General features: G+C 36.6%; 1 protein-coding gene across 9 annotated transcripts in view; it reads right to left on the bottom strand.

Moving 5' to 3' along the window:
• The window catches only part of C33H11orf65 (chromosome 33 C11orf65 homolog), a 258,094-nt gene that overhangs the window by 54,960 nt on the left and 185,553 nt on the right, over positions 1–17,581 (bottom strand). The window contains exon 1 of one of the 9 annotated variants that reach the window (XM_072953898.1): positions 17,284–17,447. The exons of 7 other annotated variants lie outside the window; for them this stretch is intronic. In XM_072953898.1, the coding sequence (XP_072809999.1) occupies positions 17,284–17,320 (37 nt within the window). In that variant the 5' untranslated portion in view covers positions 17,321–17,447. Of the gene's footprint in view, positions 1–17,283; positions 17,448–17,581 lie in introns of those variants that run through there. One more of the 9 variants, XM_072953895.1, reaches the window with a different exon arrangement.

The raw sequence follows: 17,581 nt of genomic DNA, 5'->3' as shown, positions 1-17,581 counted from the left end.
AAAAACTCTAGCTTATACATTATAAAGCCACAGTAATCAAAACAGTATTGTACTGGCATAAAAACAAGACAAACAGATCAGTGGAACAGAACTGAGAGCCTAGAAATAATCCCCAGTATACATGGTCAACTAAATTTGACAAGGGAGCCAAGAATACTCAATGGAGAAAAGACAGTCTCTTCAATAAATGGTGCTAGGAAAACTGGACAGCCACATGTAGAAGTGTGAAACTAGACTCTCATCTTACACCACTCACAAAAATTAACTTGAAATGGATAAAAGACTCAAACATAAGACCTGAAATCATGAAACTCCTAGAAGAAAACAGGTAAAAAGCTCCCTGAGATGGGTCTTTGCAGTAATTTTTTGGATTTGACAACTAATGCACAAGCAACAAAATAAAAAATAAACAAGTTGCAATACATCCAATTAAAAAGCTTCTGCACAGCCACAGAAACCATCAACAGAGTAAAAAAACAACCTATGAAATGGTAAAAAGTATTTGCAGACCATTTATCTGACAAGGGGTTAATAATCAAAATAAATAAAGAACTTCTACAATTCAATAGAAAAAAACAAATAATCCAATTTAAAAAGGGGCAAAAGACCTGAACAGACATTTCTCCAAGGAAGATATACAAAAGGCCAACAGGTACACAGAATGACACTCAACATCACTAGCCATTAGGAAATACAAATCAAAACCACAATGAGTTATCTCATGCTTGTTAGAATGACATCACCAAAAAGGCAAGCGGTAACAAACGATCGTGAGCATGTGGAAAAAAGGAACACTTGTGTGTGTTGGTGGGATTGAAAACTGGTACAGCCACTACAGAAAACAGTATGGATCCTCAAAAAATTAAAAATAGAACTGCCATATGATCCAGTAATTCCACTTTTGGGAATATATCCAAAGGAAACAAAAAAATACTAACTTGAAGAGATATCTGCCCCCCCATGTTCATAGCAGCATTACTTTTAATAGCCAAGACATAAAAACAACCTGTGTCCACTGATAAATGGATGGATAAAGAAGTTGTGGTACATATATAAATATGTGTGTGTGTGTGTATATAAATAAAATGAAATATTATTCAGCCCTAAAAAATGAATGAAATCTTGGCATTTGGGACAATGTGGATGGAACTCAAGGGTATTACACTAAGTGAAATAACTCAGGCAGAGAAAGACAAATACTGCATCATTTCACTTGTGTGTGGAATTCTGAAAACAAAAAACCCAACCAAAATCATTGAAAAAGAGATCAGATTTGTGGTTACCAGAAGCAGGGGATGGAGGGACGGGGATTAGAGAAAGGTGGTGAAAAGGTACAAATTTCCAATAACAAGATAAATACAGTTGACCCTTGAACAATGCTGAGGCTAGGGGCACCAACCCTCCACGCAGTCAAAAATCCATATATAACTACAGTTGGCTCTCTGAATCTGAGGTTCCGCATCCACAGATTCAACCAACTGTGGACTGTATAGTACTGTAGTACATATTTATTGAAAAAAAAAAGCCATGTATAAGTGGACCCACACAGTTCAAATCTGTGTTGTTCAAGGGTCAAATGTAAATAGGGATCGTAAATACATTCCAATATAGTAAGTGACTATATTTAACATGGCTATATGGTATCAAATTTTTAAGAGAGTTAATCCTAAGAGTTCTCATCACAAGGAAAAAAATTTGTTTTTTGTGCTCTCTCTCTTTACTGTATCTGTGTGAAATGATAGATGCTAACTGAAATTATAGTAATCAAATCACAATATATATGTGAAACTATTATGCTATACATCTTATACAGTGGTATATATCAATTACATCTCAATAAAACTGGAAAAAAACAAAAACAAAAAAACCTCAGAAGCTAGCTAAACTAGAAAAATAAGGTGTTTTTATCAAACAATTACTGCACAGCAATGTTTACAGGGGAAAAAATAAAGTTACAATAAACAATAAAAAACCAATGAAGAAACAATAAGTGTAAAGAAATATTACATGTTTGACTCTGTAACTCGGTAGATAGTATAAATTAACTTACTGGATAATAAAAAAAACTGCATTCTCTTAGCATTGCTATTTATTTGTATACTTCACTTATTTGCTTAATGGTTTAAAACCAAAATAAAGATAAGACCTACTCTGTATGAAAGGTAAGAAAGGGACTCCTTTGATTTTTAATTTATGCCCTTTGGGAATCAAAGCATTAACATACACAACAAGAACTTTTAACATCCACACCTAACTGATATTTATGAAACAATGTCATGTACCAGTGCTTTGTACTTTGACACATATGAACACTTTGACTAGCAGCCTTACTCTGTTTTTTTCACTTCTTAGTATTATTGGGGTTTAACTAACCAAGTCTAAAAGCGGTAATACAGTACAAAAAGAACACCAGATAGGATATCAGGAGACCAGTTCTTAGTCTACTGTTTAAAGAAGCATTGTGGCTTTGAAGGGGGAAAAAGCACTTAAATTATTCTGGAGTAAGATGCTTCATCTATGAGGCATCACATTTGCTTTGATTTGTGTACCAAATCTTGTTAAATACTTCCTTGGGTAATGCTGAAGGGTTTCCATCACTTTCCACAGCTCTCAGTTAAAACTTCTAAATCTTGAGAGGCTTCAGCAGGAATGCAAGAGTAAGCGCCTCCAAAAATTCTCTCCTCTCTAAAAGCAATGAGAACACTGGCACAAATTAAAATAAATTTTTACAGAACTCTGAAAATGATCAAAGTCTTGCAAAATAAAAAACCTGGGAGCATGTATTTCAGAAAAATGGCTGAATGTCAGTAAGGACAGTGAACACTGTGGCGTTTTAACTCGCTGTTCCCATGCTCATCTCCCCAGCTGAGTTGTACGCTTAAAAGTCAACAGCCTGCAAATGCAGTGAAAACCAGCAGCCTAACAGGCAATGGAGGATCAGATGAAGCTGGAATATTTTTCAAGTCCCATTCCCAGACACTGTCACGATTTGATCTTGTGAAAATTCCCTGTAGAACTCCACTTGCATTGCTTGTCCCTGAATTGAATCAAACTTCACTCAGTGCAAATGACCTTCTCCTTAGGGCTGTTTTGTTAAAACAATCAGCAGGAATTGCTTAACACCACAGCTACCCATGACAGAGATAATGGTTGGGAAAAACAACAAGTTAACAAACAAACAGAAGACTCAAAAATAAGAGCTAGGGAGTGAGAAGTCTGTAGGGGGCTTTGAAAAGCTCTGACATTATCCTGGGACACTAGACGGCTACAACTCGCTCTTCTATTATTCATTATACACTGTTTTCAAACCCTCTTTCTCCCTTCTTTTAAAAATCTTTCTCTCTCTCTCTCATTTTTTTTCTTTTTTTTCTAAGTTCTATTCCTAAATAGGCATTAGATAGATAAAATCCCTAAGATCCAAAATAGACAACTGATACTCCATAAACCACAGTGCCAGAGAGGTATGAGCAAGATGAAGAAGCAGAGAAACCTTTCCCAATTAAAAGAACAAGAGGAATCCCCTGAAAGAAAGATCAATGAAATAGACATCGATAGCCTACTTGATCAAGATTTCAAAAAAGGAGTGATCAAATTGCTGAAGGAATTAAAAGAGATAGTGTTTAGAGATATAAAATATGTCAAAAATGAAATTGAAGCTATAAAGAAGAGCCAAGTAGAATGGGTAAACTCATTGACAGAGATGAGGAATGATCTAATAGCTGTGCAAAGCCGACTAGTTAATGCAGAGGAACGAATTAGTGATCTAGAAGACAGGGCAATAGAAAGCACCCATTCAGAAGAACTCCAAGATAAGCAAATAAAAAATAATAGCATAAGGGACCTATGGGATAATATAAAGCGTCCCAATCTTCGCATAATAGGGGTCCCAGAAGGGGAAGAAGGATCAAAGGGGATTGAAAAGGTTTTTGAAGAAATTATGACTGAAAACTTCCCAAAACAAACTTAAAGAAGGAATCAGATATCCAAGTACAGGAAGCTCAGAGGGTCCCAAACAGGAAGAATCCAAATAGACCCACACCAAGACATATCATAATCAAGATGGCCAGAGTCAAGGATAAAGAAATGATTCTAAAGGCAGCAAGAGAAAAGCAAAGAGTGAATTACAAGGGAACCCCCATAAGGCTCTCAGCTGATTTCTCTACACAAACACTACAGGCCAGAAGGGAGTGGCAAGATATATTCAAAGCCCTGAATGAAAAAAAGATGGAGCCTAGGATACTTTATCCAGCAAGGCTATCCTTTAGGATAGAAGGAGAAATAAAGAGTTTCACAGACAAAAAAAAAAGCTGCAGGAGTTTAGCAACACTAAACCCATGCTAAAAAGAAATATTGAAAGGGCTATTCTAAATAGAAAAGCAGCAGGATGCTACAGAAATGAGAAACTCACAACTGGAAAGGTGATAACTCATGAATTACAAATAAAGAAAACATACAAATCACTGAGAGTGGGAGAGGGAGGCAGGGAAATATAGAATATTTTTTTTTCTTTCTTTTTAAAATTTTTTAAACAGTAGGATGGGTTTGAGATCATGTTACTATCAGTTTAATAAAAACAGTTATAGTAATGGGTTAATAGATTTACAAAAAAGGGTAACCACAAGTCAAAAATTTACAAGGGAGTCACAAAAATTAAATAAAATCCGTGATAATACAAAGGAAAATTACCAAACCACAAAAGGAAGAAGAAAGGAACAAAGAGGATATACCAATTCAACTGCAAAGATAAGTTCAAAATGGCAATAAACACACATCTATCATTAATTACTGTAAATGTTAATGGACTAAATGCTCCAGTCAAAAGACACAGAGTGGCAGACTGGATAATAAAGCAAGAACCTTCAATATGCTGCATACAAGAGACCCACTTTAGGGAGAAGGACACATATAGATTGAGTGAAAGGATGGAAAAGGATATTCCATGCAAATGGAAAAGCCAAAAAAGCAGGTGTTGCAGTAATGATTTCAGACAAAATAGACTTTAAAACAAAGGCCATAAAGAAAGATAAAGAAGGACATTTTATAATGATTAAAGGGGTGATACAAGATGAAGATATTACACTCGTTAATATATACGCACCCAATATAGGAGCACCTAAGTACATACAAGAATTACTAACAGAGATAAAGGGGGATATTGATGGGAATACAATCAATCATAGTTGGAGATTTTAACACTGCATTAACATCACTAGACAGATCTTCCAGACAGAAAATAAACAAGGCAACAGAGAAATTAAATACTACAATAGAAATACTAGATTTGGTGGGTATTTTCAGAGCATTACACCCCCCAAAAATAGGATATACATTCTTTTCAAGTGCACATGGAACATTTTCCAGGATCGATCATGTACTTGGGCACAAAAGAAACCTCAACAATTTTAAGAAGATAGAAATTACCTCAAGCATCTTTACTGACCACAATGCCATGAAACTGGAAATCAACAACAGAGAAACAAAGGAGAAAAAAAGAAAAGCATGGAGATTAAACAATATGTTATTGAAAAAACAATGGATCAATGAGGAAATCAAAGCTGAAATTAAAAAATACCTTGAGACAAATGATAATGAAAGCACAACCACTCAAAACCTATGGGACACAGCAAAGGCAGTGCTAAGAGGGAAGTTTATAGCGATACAGGCCTTCCTCAAAAAAGAAGAACAATCTCAAATAAACAAGTTAACCCACCACCTGAATGAAGTAGAAAAAGAAGAACAAAAAGCCCCAAAAAGCAGCAGAAGGAAGGAAATAATAAAGATCAGAGAGGAATTAAATACAATAGAGATTAACAAGACCATAGAAAAAAATCAACCGAACCAAAAGCTGGTTTTTTGAAAAAGTAAATAAAATCGACAAACCTCTGGCCAAACTCACAAAGAAGAAAAAAGAGAGAGCACAAATTAGCAAAATAACAAAAGAAAATGGAGAAATTACAACAAACAAAATAGAAATACAGAATATCATACGAGAATATTATGAAAAACTATATGGAACCAAACTGGATAACCTAGAGGAGATGGACAAGTTTCTGGAAACATACTGTCCACCAAAACTGAATCAAGAAGAAACTGAACACTTGAACAATCTGATCACTAGAAAGGAAATAGAAATAGCAATTAAAAACCTCCCTACAAATAAAAGTCCAGGACCGGATGGCTTCACCAGGGAATTCTACCAAACATACAAAGAAGAACTCATACCAGTCCTTCTCAAACTCTTCCAGACGATTGAAAAGGAGGGAATATTCCTAAACTCATTCTATGAAGCCACCATCACCCTGATACCAAAACCAGGCAAAGACACTACAAAAAAAGAGAATTATAGGCCAATATCACTGATGAACATAGAAGCCAAAATCCTCACCAAAATTTTAGCAAGTAGAATCCAACAACACATAAAAAAGATTATACATCATGACCAAGTGGGGTTCATCCCAGGGACACAAGGCTGGTTCAACATACGCAAATCAATCAATGTAATACATCACATCAACAAGAGAAAGGACAAAAACCACAAGAACATCTCAATCGATGCAGAAAAAGCATTTGATAAAATTCAACATCCATTTATGATAAAAACTCTCACCAAAGTGGGTATAGAGGGAACATATCTCAACATAATAAAAGCTATATATGACAAACCTACAGCCAGCATAGTTCTCAACGGTGAAAAACTCAAAAGCTTCCCACTAAAATCTGGGACAAGACAAGGATGCCCACTATCACCCCTCCTATTCAACATAGTCCTGGAAGTCCTAGCCACAGCAGTCAGGCAAGAGAAAGAAATAAAAGGGATCCAAATTGGAAAAGAAGAGGTAAAAGTGTCATTATATGCTGATGACATGTTACTATATATAGAAAACCCTAAAAGGTCCACACAAAAGCTACTAGAGCTGATTGAAGAATTCAGCAAGGTAGCAGGTTACAAAATTAACGTTCAAAAATCAGTTGCATTTCTTTACACTAACGATAAGTCAAAAGAAAAAGAAAGTAAAGAAACAATCCCCTTTAAAATAGCACCCAAAGTAATAAAATATCTGGGAATAAATCTAACCAAGGAGGTGAAAGAATTACACACAGAAAACTATAAACCATTGATGAAGGAAATTAAAGAAGAGTTTAAAAAATGGAAAGATATTCCATGCTCCTGGAGTGGAAGAATCAGTATTGTTAAAATGGTCACACTGCCCAAGGCAATCTACAGATTTAATGCAATTCCTATCCAATTACCCAGGACATATTTCACAGAACTAGAACAAATCATAATAAAATTTATATGGAACCATCAAAGACCTAGAATTGCCAAAGCATTACTGAAGAGAAAGAAAGAGGTGGAGGAATAACTCTCCCAGACTTCAGACAATACTATAGAGCTACAGTCATCAAGACAGCATGGTATTGGTACCAAAACAGACATATAGACCAATGGAACAGAATAGAGAGCCCAGAAATGAACCCACAAACTTTTGGTCAACTCATCTTGGACAAAGGAGGCAACAATATACAATGGAATAAAGACAGTCTCTTCAGCAAATGGTGTTGGGAAAACTGGACAGCAGCATGTAAAACAATGAAGCTAGAACACTCCCTTACACCATATACAAAAATCAACTCAAAATGGATTAATGACTTAAACAAGACAAGATTCAATAAACCTCCTAGAGGAAAACATAGGCAAAACATTATCTGACATACATTTCAAAAATTTTCTCCTAGAAGAAATAAAAGCAAGAATAAACAAATGGGACCTAATGAAACTTACAAGCTTCTGCACAGCAAAGGAAACCAGAAGTAAAACAAGAAGAAAACCTACGGAATGGGAGAAAATTTTTGCAAGTGAAACCGACAAAGGCTTGATCTCCAGAATATATAAGCAGCTCATACGACTCAATAAGAAAAAAATAAACAACCCAATCCAAAAATTGGCAGAAGACCTAAACAAGCAATTCTCCAAGGACATACAAATGATGAAAAAGCACATGAAAAAATGCTCAATATCACTAATTATCAGAGAAATGCAAATCAAAACTACAATGAGGTATCACCTCACACCAGTCAGAATGGCTGTCATTCAAAAATCCACAAATAACAAATGCTGGAGAGGCTGTGGAGAAAGGGGAACCCTTCTACACTGCTGGTGGGAATGCAGTTTGGTGCAGCCACTGTGGAAAACAGTGTGGAGATTCCTCAAAAGACTAGGAATAGACTTACCATATGACCCAGGAATCCCACTCCTGCGATTGTATCCAGAAGGAAATCTACTTCAGGATGACACCTGCACCCCAATGTTCATAGCAGCACTACTTACAATAGCCAAAACATGGGAACAGCGTAAATGTCCATCAACAGGTGATTGGATAAAGAAGATGTGGTATATTTATACAATGGAATACTACTCAGCCATAAAAACCGACAACATAATGCCATTTGCAGCAACATGGATGCTCCTAGAGAATGTCATTCTAAGTGAAGTAAGCCAGAAAGAGAAAGAAAAATACCATATGAGATCGCTCATATGTGGAACCTAAAAAATAAAAACAAACAAACACACAAAAACAAAGCATAAATACAGGACAGGAATAGACTCATGGACAGAGAATACAGACTTGTGGTTACCAGGGGGGTAGAGGGTGGGAAGGGATAGACTGGGATTTCAAAATTGTAGAATAGATAAACAAGATTACACTGTATAGCACTGGGAAATATACACAAAATGTTATGATAAATCACAGAGAAAAAAATGTGACAATGAGTGTGTATATATCCATGAATGACTGAAAAATTGTGCTGAACACTGGAATTTGACACAACATTGTAAAATGATTATAAATCAATAAAATAGTTAAAAAAAAGTTAACCAAGAATTCTACATCTAGCAAAGCTCCTTCAAAATGAAGAAACTAAAATACTCTCATATTTTAAAAAACTGAGAATCTGCTGCTAATAGACTTGCCCTATATGAAATATTAAATGGAGTCCTTCAGGTAAAATGAAAGTACACCAGACAGTAGTCAAATCTATACTAAAAAAATATTAAATACTGGTAAAGGTAACCACATAGATAAGAATAAAACAGTATAAACACAGCCAAGAAAAAGAGATAAAAGGGATCTAAATTGGAAGAGAAGAGGTAAAATTGTCAGTATATGTGGATGACATGATACTTATACACAGAAAATTCTAAAAGCTCCACACAGAAACTTCTAGAGCTGATACAAGAATTCGGCAAGGTAGCAGGATACAAGATTAACATACAGAAATCAGTGGCATTTCTTTATACTAACAATGAATTAGCAGGAAAAGAAAGTAAAGAGACAATTCCTTTTAAAATCACATCCAAAATAATAGAATACTGAGGACTAAATCTGACCAAGGAGCTGAAAGACTTATACATAGAGAACTACAAAACATGGATTAAAGAAATTAAAGATGACTTAAAGAAATGGAAAGATATCCCATGCTCTTGGATTGAAAGAATCAATATCAAAATGGCTATACTGCTCAAGGCAATCTACAGATTTAATACGACCCCTGTCAAAACACCCAGGACAGTTTTCACAGAACTAGAAGAAACAATCCTAAAATTTACATGGAATCACAAAAGACCCAGGATTGACAAAGTAATATTGAAGAAAAAAGAACAAAGCCAGAGGAATAACCCTCCTAGACTTCAGACAATACTACAGAGCTACAGTTATCAAAACAGCATGGTATTGGTACAAAAACACACATAGATCAATGGAACAGATTAAAGAGCTCCCAAATAAACCCATGCACCTACGGTCAATTATTCTATGATAAAGGTGACAAGAATATACAATGAAGAAAAGACAGTCTCTTCAGCAAGTGGTGTTGGGAAAACGGGACAGCAGCATGTAAGTCAACGAAGTTAGAACACTCCCTCACTCCATACACAAAAATAAACTCAAAATGGCTTAAAGACTTAAATATAAGACAAGACACAGTACATCTCCTAGAAGAAAACATAGGCAAAACATCCTCTGACATAAATTTTAGCAATGTTCTCCTAGGGCAGTCCACCCAGGCAATAGAAATAAGAGCAAAAATAAACAAGTGGGACCTAATTAAACTTATAAGCTTTTGCACAGCAAAGAAAATCATAAGCAAAACAAAACAACCACCTACAGAATGGGAGATAATATTTGCAAATGATGTGACTGACAAAGGCTTAATTTCCAGAATACATAAACAGCTCAAACAACTTAACGAAAAAACCCCACACAACCCAATCCTAAAATGGGCAGAAGACCTAAACAAGCAATTCTCCAATGAACACATACAAATGGCCAATAGGCATATGAAAAAATGCTCAACACTGTTAATTATCAGAGAAATGCAAATAAAACTATAATGAGGTATCACCTCACACCAGTCAGAATGGCCATCATTCAAAAGTCTATGAATGATAAATGCTGGAGAGGGTGTGGAGAAAAGGGAATCCTCTTACACTGTTGGTGGGAATGTAGTTTGGTGCAGCCATTATGGAAAACAGTATGGAGATTCCTCCAAAAACTAAAAAGAGACTTACCATTTCATCCAGCAATCCCACTTTTGGGTATATATTCAAAAGGAACTCTAATTTGAAAAGATACATGCACCCCAACATTCACAGCAGTCCTATATACAATAACCAAGACGTAGAAGAAACCTAAGTGTTCACTGACAGACGACTGGATAAAGAAGTTGTATTTTTATACAATGGAATAGTACTCAGCCATAAAAAAGGATAAAATAATGCCATTTGCAGCAATATGAATGGACCTAGAGATCGTCATTCTAAGTGAAGCCTGAAAGAGAAAGAAAAATATCATTTGATATCATTTATATGTGGACTATAAAAAAAAAACAAAAAGAAAAAAAAGAAAAAGAAAAAAAAAAAGACTGAATTCATCTACAAAACAGAAACAGACTCGCTGACACAGTAAACAATCTTATAGTTACCAGGGAAAGGGGGTGGGAAGGGATAAATTTGGGAGTTTGAGATTTACAAATGTTAGCCACTATACATAAAAACAGATTAAAAAATTTCTTCTGTATAGCACAGGGAACTATGTTCAGTATCTTGTAATAACCTTTAATGAAAAAGAATATGAAAATGAATATATGTATGTATGTATGTGCATGACTGGAACATTGTGTTGTACACCAGAAATTGACACATTGTAACTGACTGTACTTCAATAAAAAAAAAAAGATCTTGTAAAATAAATACATAAATTAAAAAAATAGTTAAAAAAAAATTCCCCTCTAAGCACTGCTTTAGGTATATCACATAAATTTTGATAGGTAGTATTTTTATTATCATTCAATTCCAAATTTTTCCTAATTTCTATTCAGATTTTTGTCTTCTTTGACCCATTGGTTTTATAGAAGTGAATTTATTCATTTTCAAATGTATGGGGCTTTTCAGTTACTTTAAAAAAATTGACTTCTTGCTTAATTACAGTGAATCAGAAAACATTCTATATTATTTGATTTATTTGAAATTTCCTGAGACTTGCCTTATGGCTCAGGATGCGGTAACTTTTAATAAATATTTCACGTTTATTTGAAAGAGGGGGAAAAAAATTTAAACTGAAGATCCCAAACAATTTCTTTTCATGGTGCAAAGTTTCAAAACTACTAATCACCCCAGATGTATGCATAACCACTTGGCGCTTCTAAGAGGTGCCGGTATTAAATTTAATTCCTTAAAAGTAGATTTGCTTTTCTCTAGATCAAATCTTCTCAGGAAGAGTGACATAGCCCCAAGAGGGTGAAAATTGGTACTGGGGAGGAAGAAATATCACTCTTTTCATGCATAAATCACAGTTATACATGCAATATGTAAACAGTATATTTGTAACATTAAAATTTCACGTGGGGGGGCAATTAGGGAAAAAAATGTCTAAAAATATTTCCTAAGGGTATGGTAATGAAATAAAGGTCGAGAAACACTACTTAAGACAGAATGTAGTGATATACAGTTAACCTTTCTCAGAAAAACATGGTCTTCTGGGCTAGTATATCCTGGGAAATGAATCACCAAAGGTCAGATAGTTTACTGCTTCTCATAAGATATCAGACTTTTATATAGTATTGCGTAGTTGTATTTTCATTAAGAAAAGGCTTTGTTAAAAGGCTAGAACGCTTCTATAAAAAGGGTTTAAAAGTTGTGATGCATTTTGAATAGTAGTATCTGAGATATCTCTCCTGCTCTTAAAAAAGAATGCTCAACTTTGAGCAATTTAGAATTCCTATTTTAGATTACATGATGTACTTTCCCTTACTTTTGTCTGGGAAGTTCCAAAATAATGTGGTAAAGCAATAACTGGCTGTTTTCATGTTCATTTATTATTACATATATTCAGTTAACCAGTTATTTGCCTACAAAAAGCTTTTTTTAAAAAAAATCATAATTAGGTACCTGACTGTAACCAATTCTCAATCAGAACAGGAGAAATTTTAAGTACACGTTATTCTAAGTCTAAACCATTACAACGAAAATACAAAATAAGGACAAATGATCTCTTATTACAATAATAATACAAATAGTTACTCTTCAATCAAATTAGTTTTAAGTTGTTTCTCCTTTTTATTCCTTAAGAGAAAACTTCTAGAATAAAATAACTATGCCTTTTGTATAAACTTACAACAATCTGCAAATAGGTAAGAAAGCATGCCTGAATTTCCTTTTTTCTTTTATATAATATTGTCTTCTGCTTGTTTTTCAATGGAAGTAGTAATGAGCAACAAAACAGATTGAAGGGGAAATATAATTGAAAAAGAGAAGAAAAGACAAAACCTAACTGCATCTAGCGTTTTTTGAATTTTAGGAATTGGGATGCCAAGAGCCTGCACTCTCTTATTTCTGTTTATAGAGAGGGAAAGGTAGAGAGGTGTCTGATGATGAAAGCAAGAGATAGCAAATCCCCTTACATAAAAGCATTTCCTTCACATATTCTAATAATTCATTAGAAATATCAACAGTTTAATGATCTTTAAAAAAATGTAAATAATTCTTGGGAAGACTTAACTTTCAGTGCCTTATCTTACTATATTCACAAAGAACAAAGACAAAATCTCATCTCTATAAAGAAGCTATGATCTACAAGGACCCGGATGATATATATTCAAACAACTACAACGCAAAGCAAAGGCTGTAAGACAACCGGACCTACTTCATAGGGGCTAGGGACAGTATTAACAGTCTTGGGGAATATTATGCATGTTTTAAGGAAGGGATGAGTCTTGAAAGAGTGGGGAATCCCAATGAAGCTGATGTAAAGCATATACGGAGCATGTATGGAGAACACGCCTGGTCTGGATGAAGCACAAGGTATATGACAGAGAACAGCTGGAGATACAACTGAAAAAACAGAATGCGTAAGGATCATAAAACTCTGCAAATGCCAGCAATGACATTATATTACTATGAATCAATACCAGAATATGAATAAACAGAATCTGAATAAATGACGTATTATTCTGCAAACAAAGGGGAAAGCCATGATCACAGCAACACTTCTGTAAATATTTAGTAAATACCCATGTCTTGTTGATATAAAGGTGAATAGGACCAATGGCTCTTCAGCTTTCAGAAGTATGTTGGTCCTGGCTGTTTGCCTTGAAATCTATTCTTTCTCCTTCCCCTGCTCTGCACTGTAGGACAGGAAACCAAACCCCATGCAGGCAATTTCCTAGCCTACTCATCAGCTAGCTTCTGGCTGGGTTCGATCAATGGGAAGCACCAGTGGGAAGGCAATCAGAAGGAGCCACGTTTCTTCCCTCCCATTTCGTCTTTGCCCTGGTAGAGTCTCCTCTAATACTGCTCCATCATGAGACAAGTCTACCTTCCAGCTTCCCCACAGTGAAACAAGCCTCTGGGTTGCTTCATCTCTCCTTGTCCTCCTGATTATCACAGTGGCTTCCTACTGTTGCTACCCTCTGAACTGGCTCATGTAAGTTGCTTGTCTTATTAGCTTTTATATCACCAGTGTAACCAATTCCCTCATTAAATCCCTCCATGTTAAATACACAGATTAGTTTCAGTTTTCCTGAACGGATGCTGACTCACACAGAAAGGAAAAAAACCTACTTAGTAATCTAAAGAAAGTTCTGGATACTTTACCCATAACAAATGCTCCACCTGCACATAAACCTTTACAGATAGTCTGGGCGCTCTCAGAACTCTTGAAGCCTGTCTATTAACCCCAGATTAAGAATACTGAATAGGACAAAAAGGTAAGTTTCAATTTTGAGAAGATGAAGTTCTACAGGTGAATGATGGTGATGGTTACAGAACAAAGTGACTTTACTTAATGCCACAAAACTGTAAAAGTGGCTAAAATGGTAAAATTCCATTGTTTTATTTTACCAAAAAAAAGTATGTAAACACACAGCTATAATAAAACATGGTAAGGGTATGACAGAAGTAATCTACAAAGCCATGGGAGCATTTAAGGATAAAAGTACTAACTGTACCTGTTGGGAAAAGTTTCAGTGATTACATTTGACCTGAACCTTGAATTCAAGTGTACTAGGAAAATGCAGAAAAACACTGCAGGCAGAGGGGAAAGAATACATAAAAAGAATATTTGGAGAAACTGCAAGCAGTTTGGTATGCTGGGAGCAGAGGGCAGATGTTGAGCTGAGATCAAGCAGGAGAGGTCGGCAGGATCAGTTCCACAGAGTATAGTGTACGACACACTGATAAAAACAAAACTGGTGGCCCAGGGGCAACAAACAATGCTTTGATGTATTTTGGCATAAGAATTTAAAGGAATTCCAGCAAGGCAACAGCTGGATGGAGCTGAGTAGCAAGGGCTGTTTAAGGGGAGTAGTGAGGTACAAAAGTCAGTGCAGTATGTTGAAGAGTGAAAGGTAAGTGAGGAAGCAGAGTAACTAAGGAGAACTCATTGTTCTTTTTATAAATTTGACTTGTGAAAGGGCAACATAGAGCACTAGACAAAATGTGAGGCAGGGTCTAGGAAAGTGTTTTGGTGTGTATGGGTAAGGGTAAAAAAACCTAATTATGTAAACTCTAAGGGGAGAACTTCTCTATTCTTAGCATTTGGCATAGTGCCTGGAACATACTAAGCACCCAAAGGTTTGCTGAAAGAACATAATGAAGAAAAGGGGCCAACGATGAGAACGGCTGAAGATTGGGAGGGGACTGACAGGAGAAGAATAATAAACAGATAATAAAACTGTTAATGTTTTAAGCCATTAAGTTTCGCCATCACAGATCTCTGCTGATACGATAATGCTAAATGAAAGAAGCTGTAGGATGCGTGTGAGATTTGGGGTTTTTTTGGATATTATATTCTTTTGCACAACTTGAAATTTTTGGTAGTGCACAACTTTTTCAACTTTCAGAAAAGGAGGAATAGTGTGAATTCTTTAGACAGATTTTTCTAACAGTTAATAATATGAATTTGAAGACTATATGAGAAGCCATGACAACAGTCCAAAAGAGAAGTAAATGGGAGGCACATTACTAGGATTCGTGGCAATGAAAATTACAATGTGAATGACAAACAAGAATTTTAGGATAAGAAACAATAGCTCTGTAGTTTCTATCCATTAAAAAAAAAAGGACATCTAGGAGAGCAGCTGTTTTGTGGAGAATAAATATTCATAAGTTTGGTGTAAATGACTCCAGTTAGAAAATCATTCTGATTTCTTAAGACCAGTGGTTTTTGCCCTCCAGGGAACATACTGGCAATACCTGGACATTTTTTTGCTGTTGTTGTCACTACTGGGTGGGAGTGGGGTTTGGGGTCCTACTTGTATCTAATGCATAGAGGCCAGGGATGCTGCTAAACATTCCACAATGCACAGGACAGCTCCCTGTAATAGATGGCTTTAATTGCATAAATAAATAAATGGCCTTAAATGTCAACAGCGCTGAGGGTGAGAAACCCTGTTGGAGACTACAGTTACTGAAACTCAACTGGATTACCAAACAGTCAAAACTCAAAAATTCTTGAGCAATCTGCATGGAGGGAGAAATTAAGCATGTCAGTGTTACCGTGAACTTTGTGAAAGTCTACTTTGGATCTGTTTACATATAAGCCTAATTAATACAATAATTACAAGATAGCCAGCTTTTTCTCCGATATAGATGTAGGTTAACTATTGATATTCAGTTCTGATAAAGCGAGCAAAAGATTAAAAAGATTAACAGAACATTAACAAAATATTAATTTAAACGGAAATCATTATTTTCTCCAAAAACAGGTGGTGAAACCATTACCCTCTAATGTTGTCTACAAAATGTGCTTATCAAGAGCCTGTGTACAAAAGCCATTTTTTTGAACAGGGCTGAGTACTTAAAAAAACATAAGACAAATAGGTTTTTCTGACAATGAAATAATGGTAGTAATGGCCATGGATACCAGGGGAAGTTTCATCACAGATGTTTACCATTTACCATTCACATATGTCTGTAAATCACTGGCTCGGGTTCTGAGCTTTACGTGGCTCTCATTCCCAGCAGTACAATCCTCTTTATTCTTTCAGTGGACAAACAACAAAACCCGTTTCCCACACAGACAATACATGCTGACAAATGACCGTGGAACTAACTCTTTCCAAACTGAGGAAAAGCTAACCAGGACTAGAAAATGTTCAATTGGACGGCATTTCCCCTGTGAAAATTCTTGCTAATCAAAAGAACCGGAACTGCTTCTGTTTTAAAGTATGCAATTAGCGTTTCAAACCTCTACAACGGACGACTTCTTGCGGTAGGGTGGGGAGAGAGAAGATCACCTCATTTGTCCCAAATTCGTAGTTTTAAGAACGAGTTACGAGAAGGGCGACAAGAAGGTCCTTCTACAAAGCTGGGTGGCTGAGGAAGTCCTTATTTTTTCCTAATTTGGCCCCAGCTCTGACAAGGGAAAGTGCGCCCAAGGCTGAAGAAGACGCAGCCCGTCCATCACGCAGGAAACTCTCCTGAAGGGGTCCCAGTTAAGTGTGCAGGCCTGACTCTCCCTCCGAATCCGGGCCTCAGGTGTTCCACCGCGAGCTTCTCTTCAGTCTCCCCTCGCCCCGCAGCCTCGGAGGACAGGGGCGTCCACGTACAAAGAACCTTAAATTGCCCGAGCCTCCGAATGAAGAAGACGCACCGCCAGTGTGAACTTGCAGGCGGGGAGGCAAAACCCCGAAGCTTCCCTACCCTGGTAAAGCCTTTGGGCCGCAAAGGTCCTTCCGTCCTGCTCAGCCTGGCCCAGTATCCCTCCCTCCCGCGTCCGCACTTACCCAGTACCAGCCGCGCCACGTCCGAAGGCAACAACATGATCGAAGCCGCAGAAGGAGCCGCAGTAAGAGACGAGACTCATGTAAAAGCCAACGCAGCGACAGCTCCTGCGCCGCATCTCACGGTTCCAGCGGCGGCACTGAACCCGCGGCAATTTGTCCCGCCCCTTTCGCTCCACGCCAGCCAATCGCTTCCGCGGGAGAGAGAAAGGCGCCGAAATGAAACCCGCCTCCGGTCTCCTCGGAACAGTCGTCACATCCGGCCTGACATTTGAGGGGTGGGGCTGAAGGGGGCGAGGAG

The sequence above is a fragment of the Vicugna pacos genome, chromosome 33, assembly GCF_048564905.1.
Source record: "Vicugna pacos chromosome 33, VicPac4, whole genome shotgun sequence".
Classification (NCBI taxonomy): Eukaryota; Metazoa; Chordata; class Mammalia; order Artiodactyla; family Camelidae; genus Vicugna; species Vicugna pacos.
The sequence above is the reverse complement of the archived record's forward strand: the minus strand, read 5'-3'. Positions and strand labels throughout refer to the sequence as shown.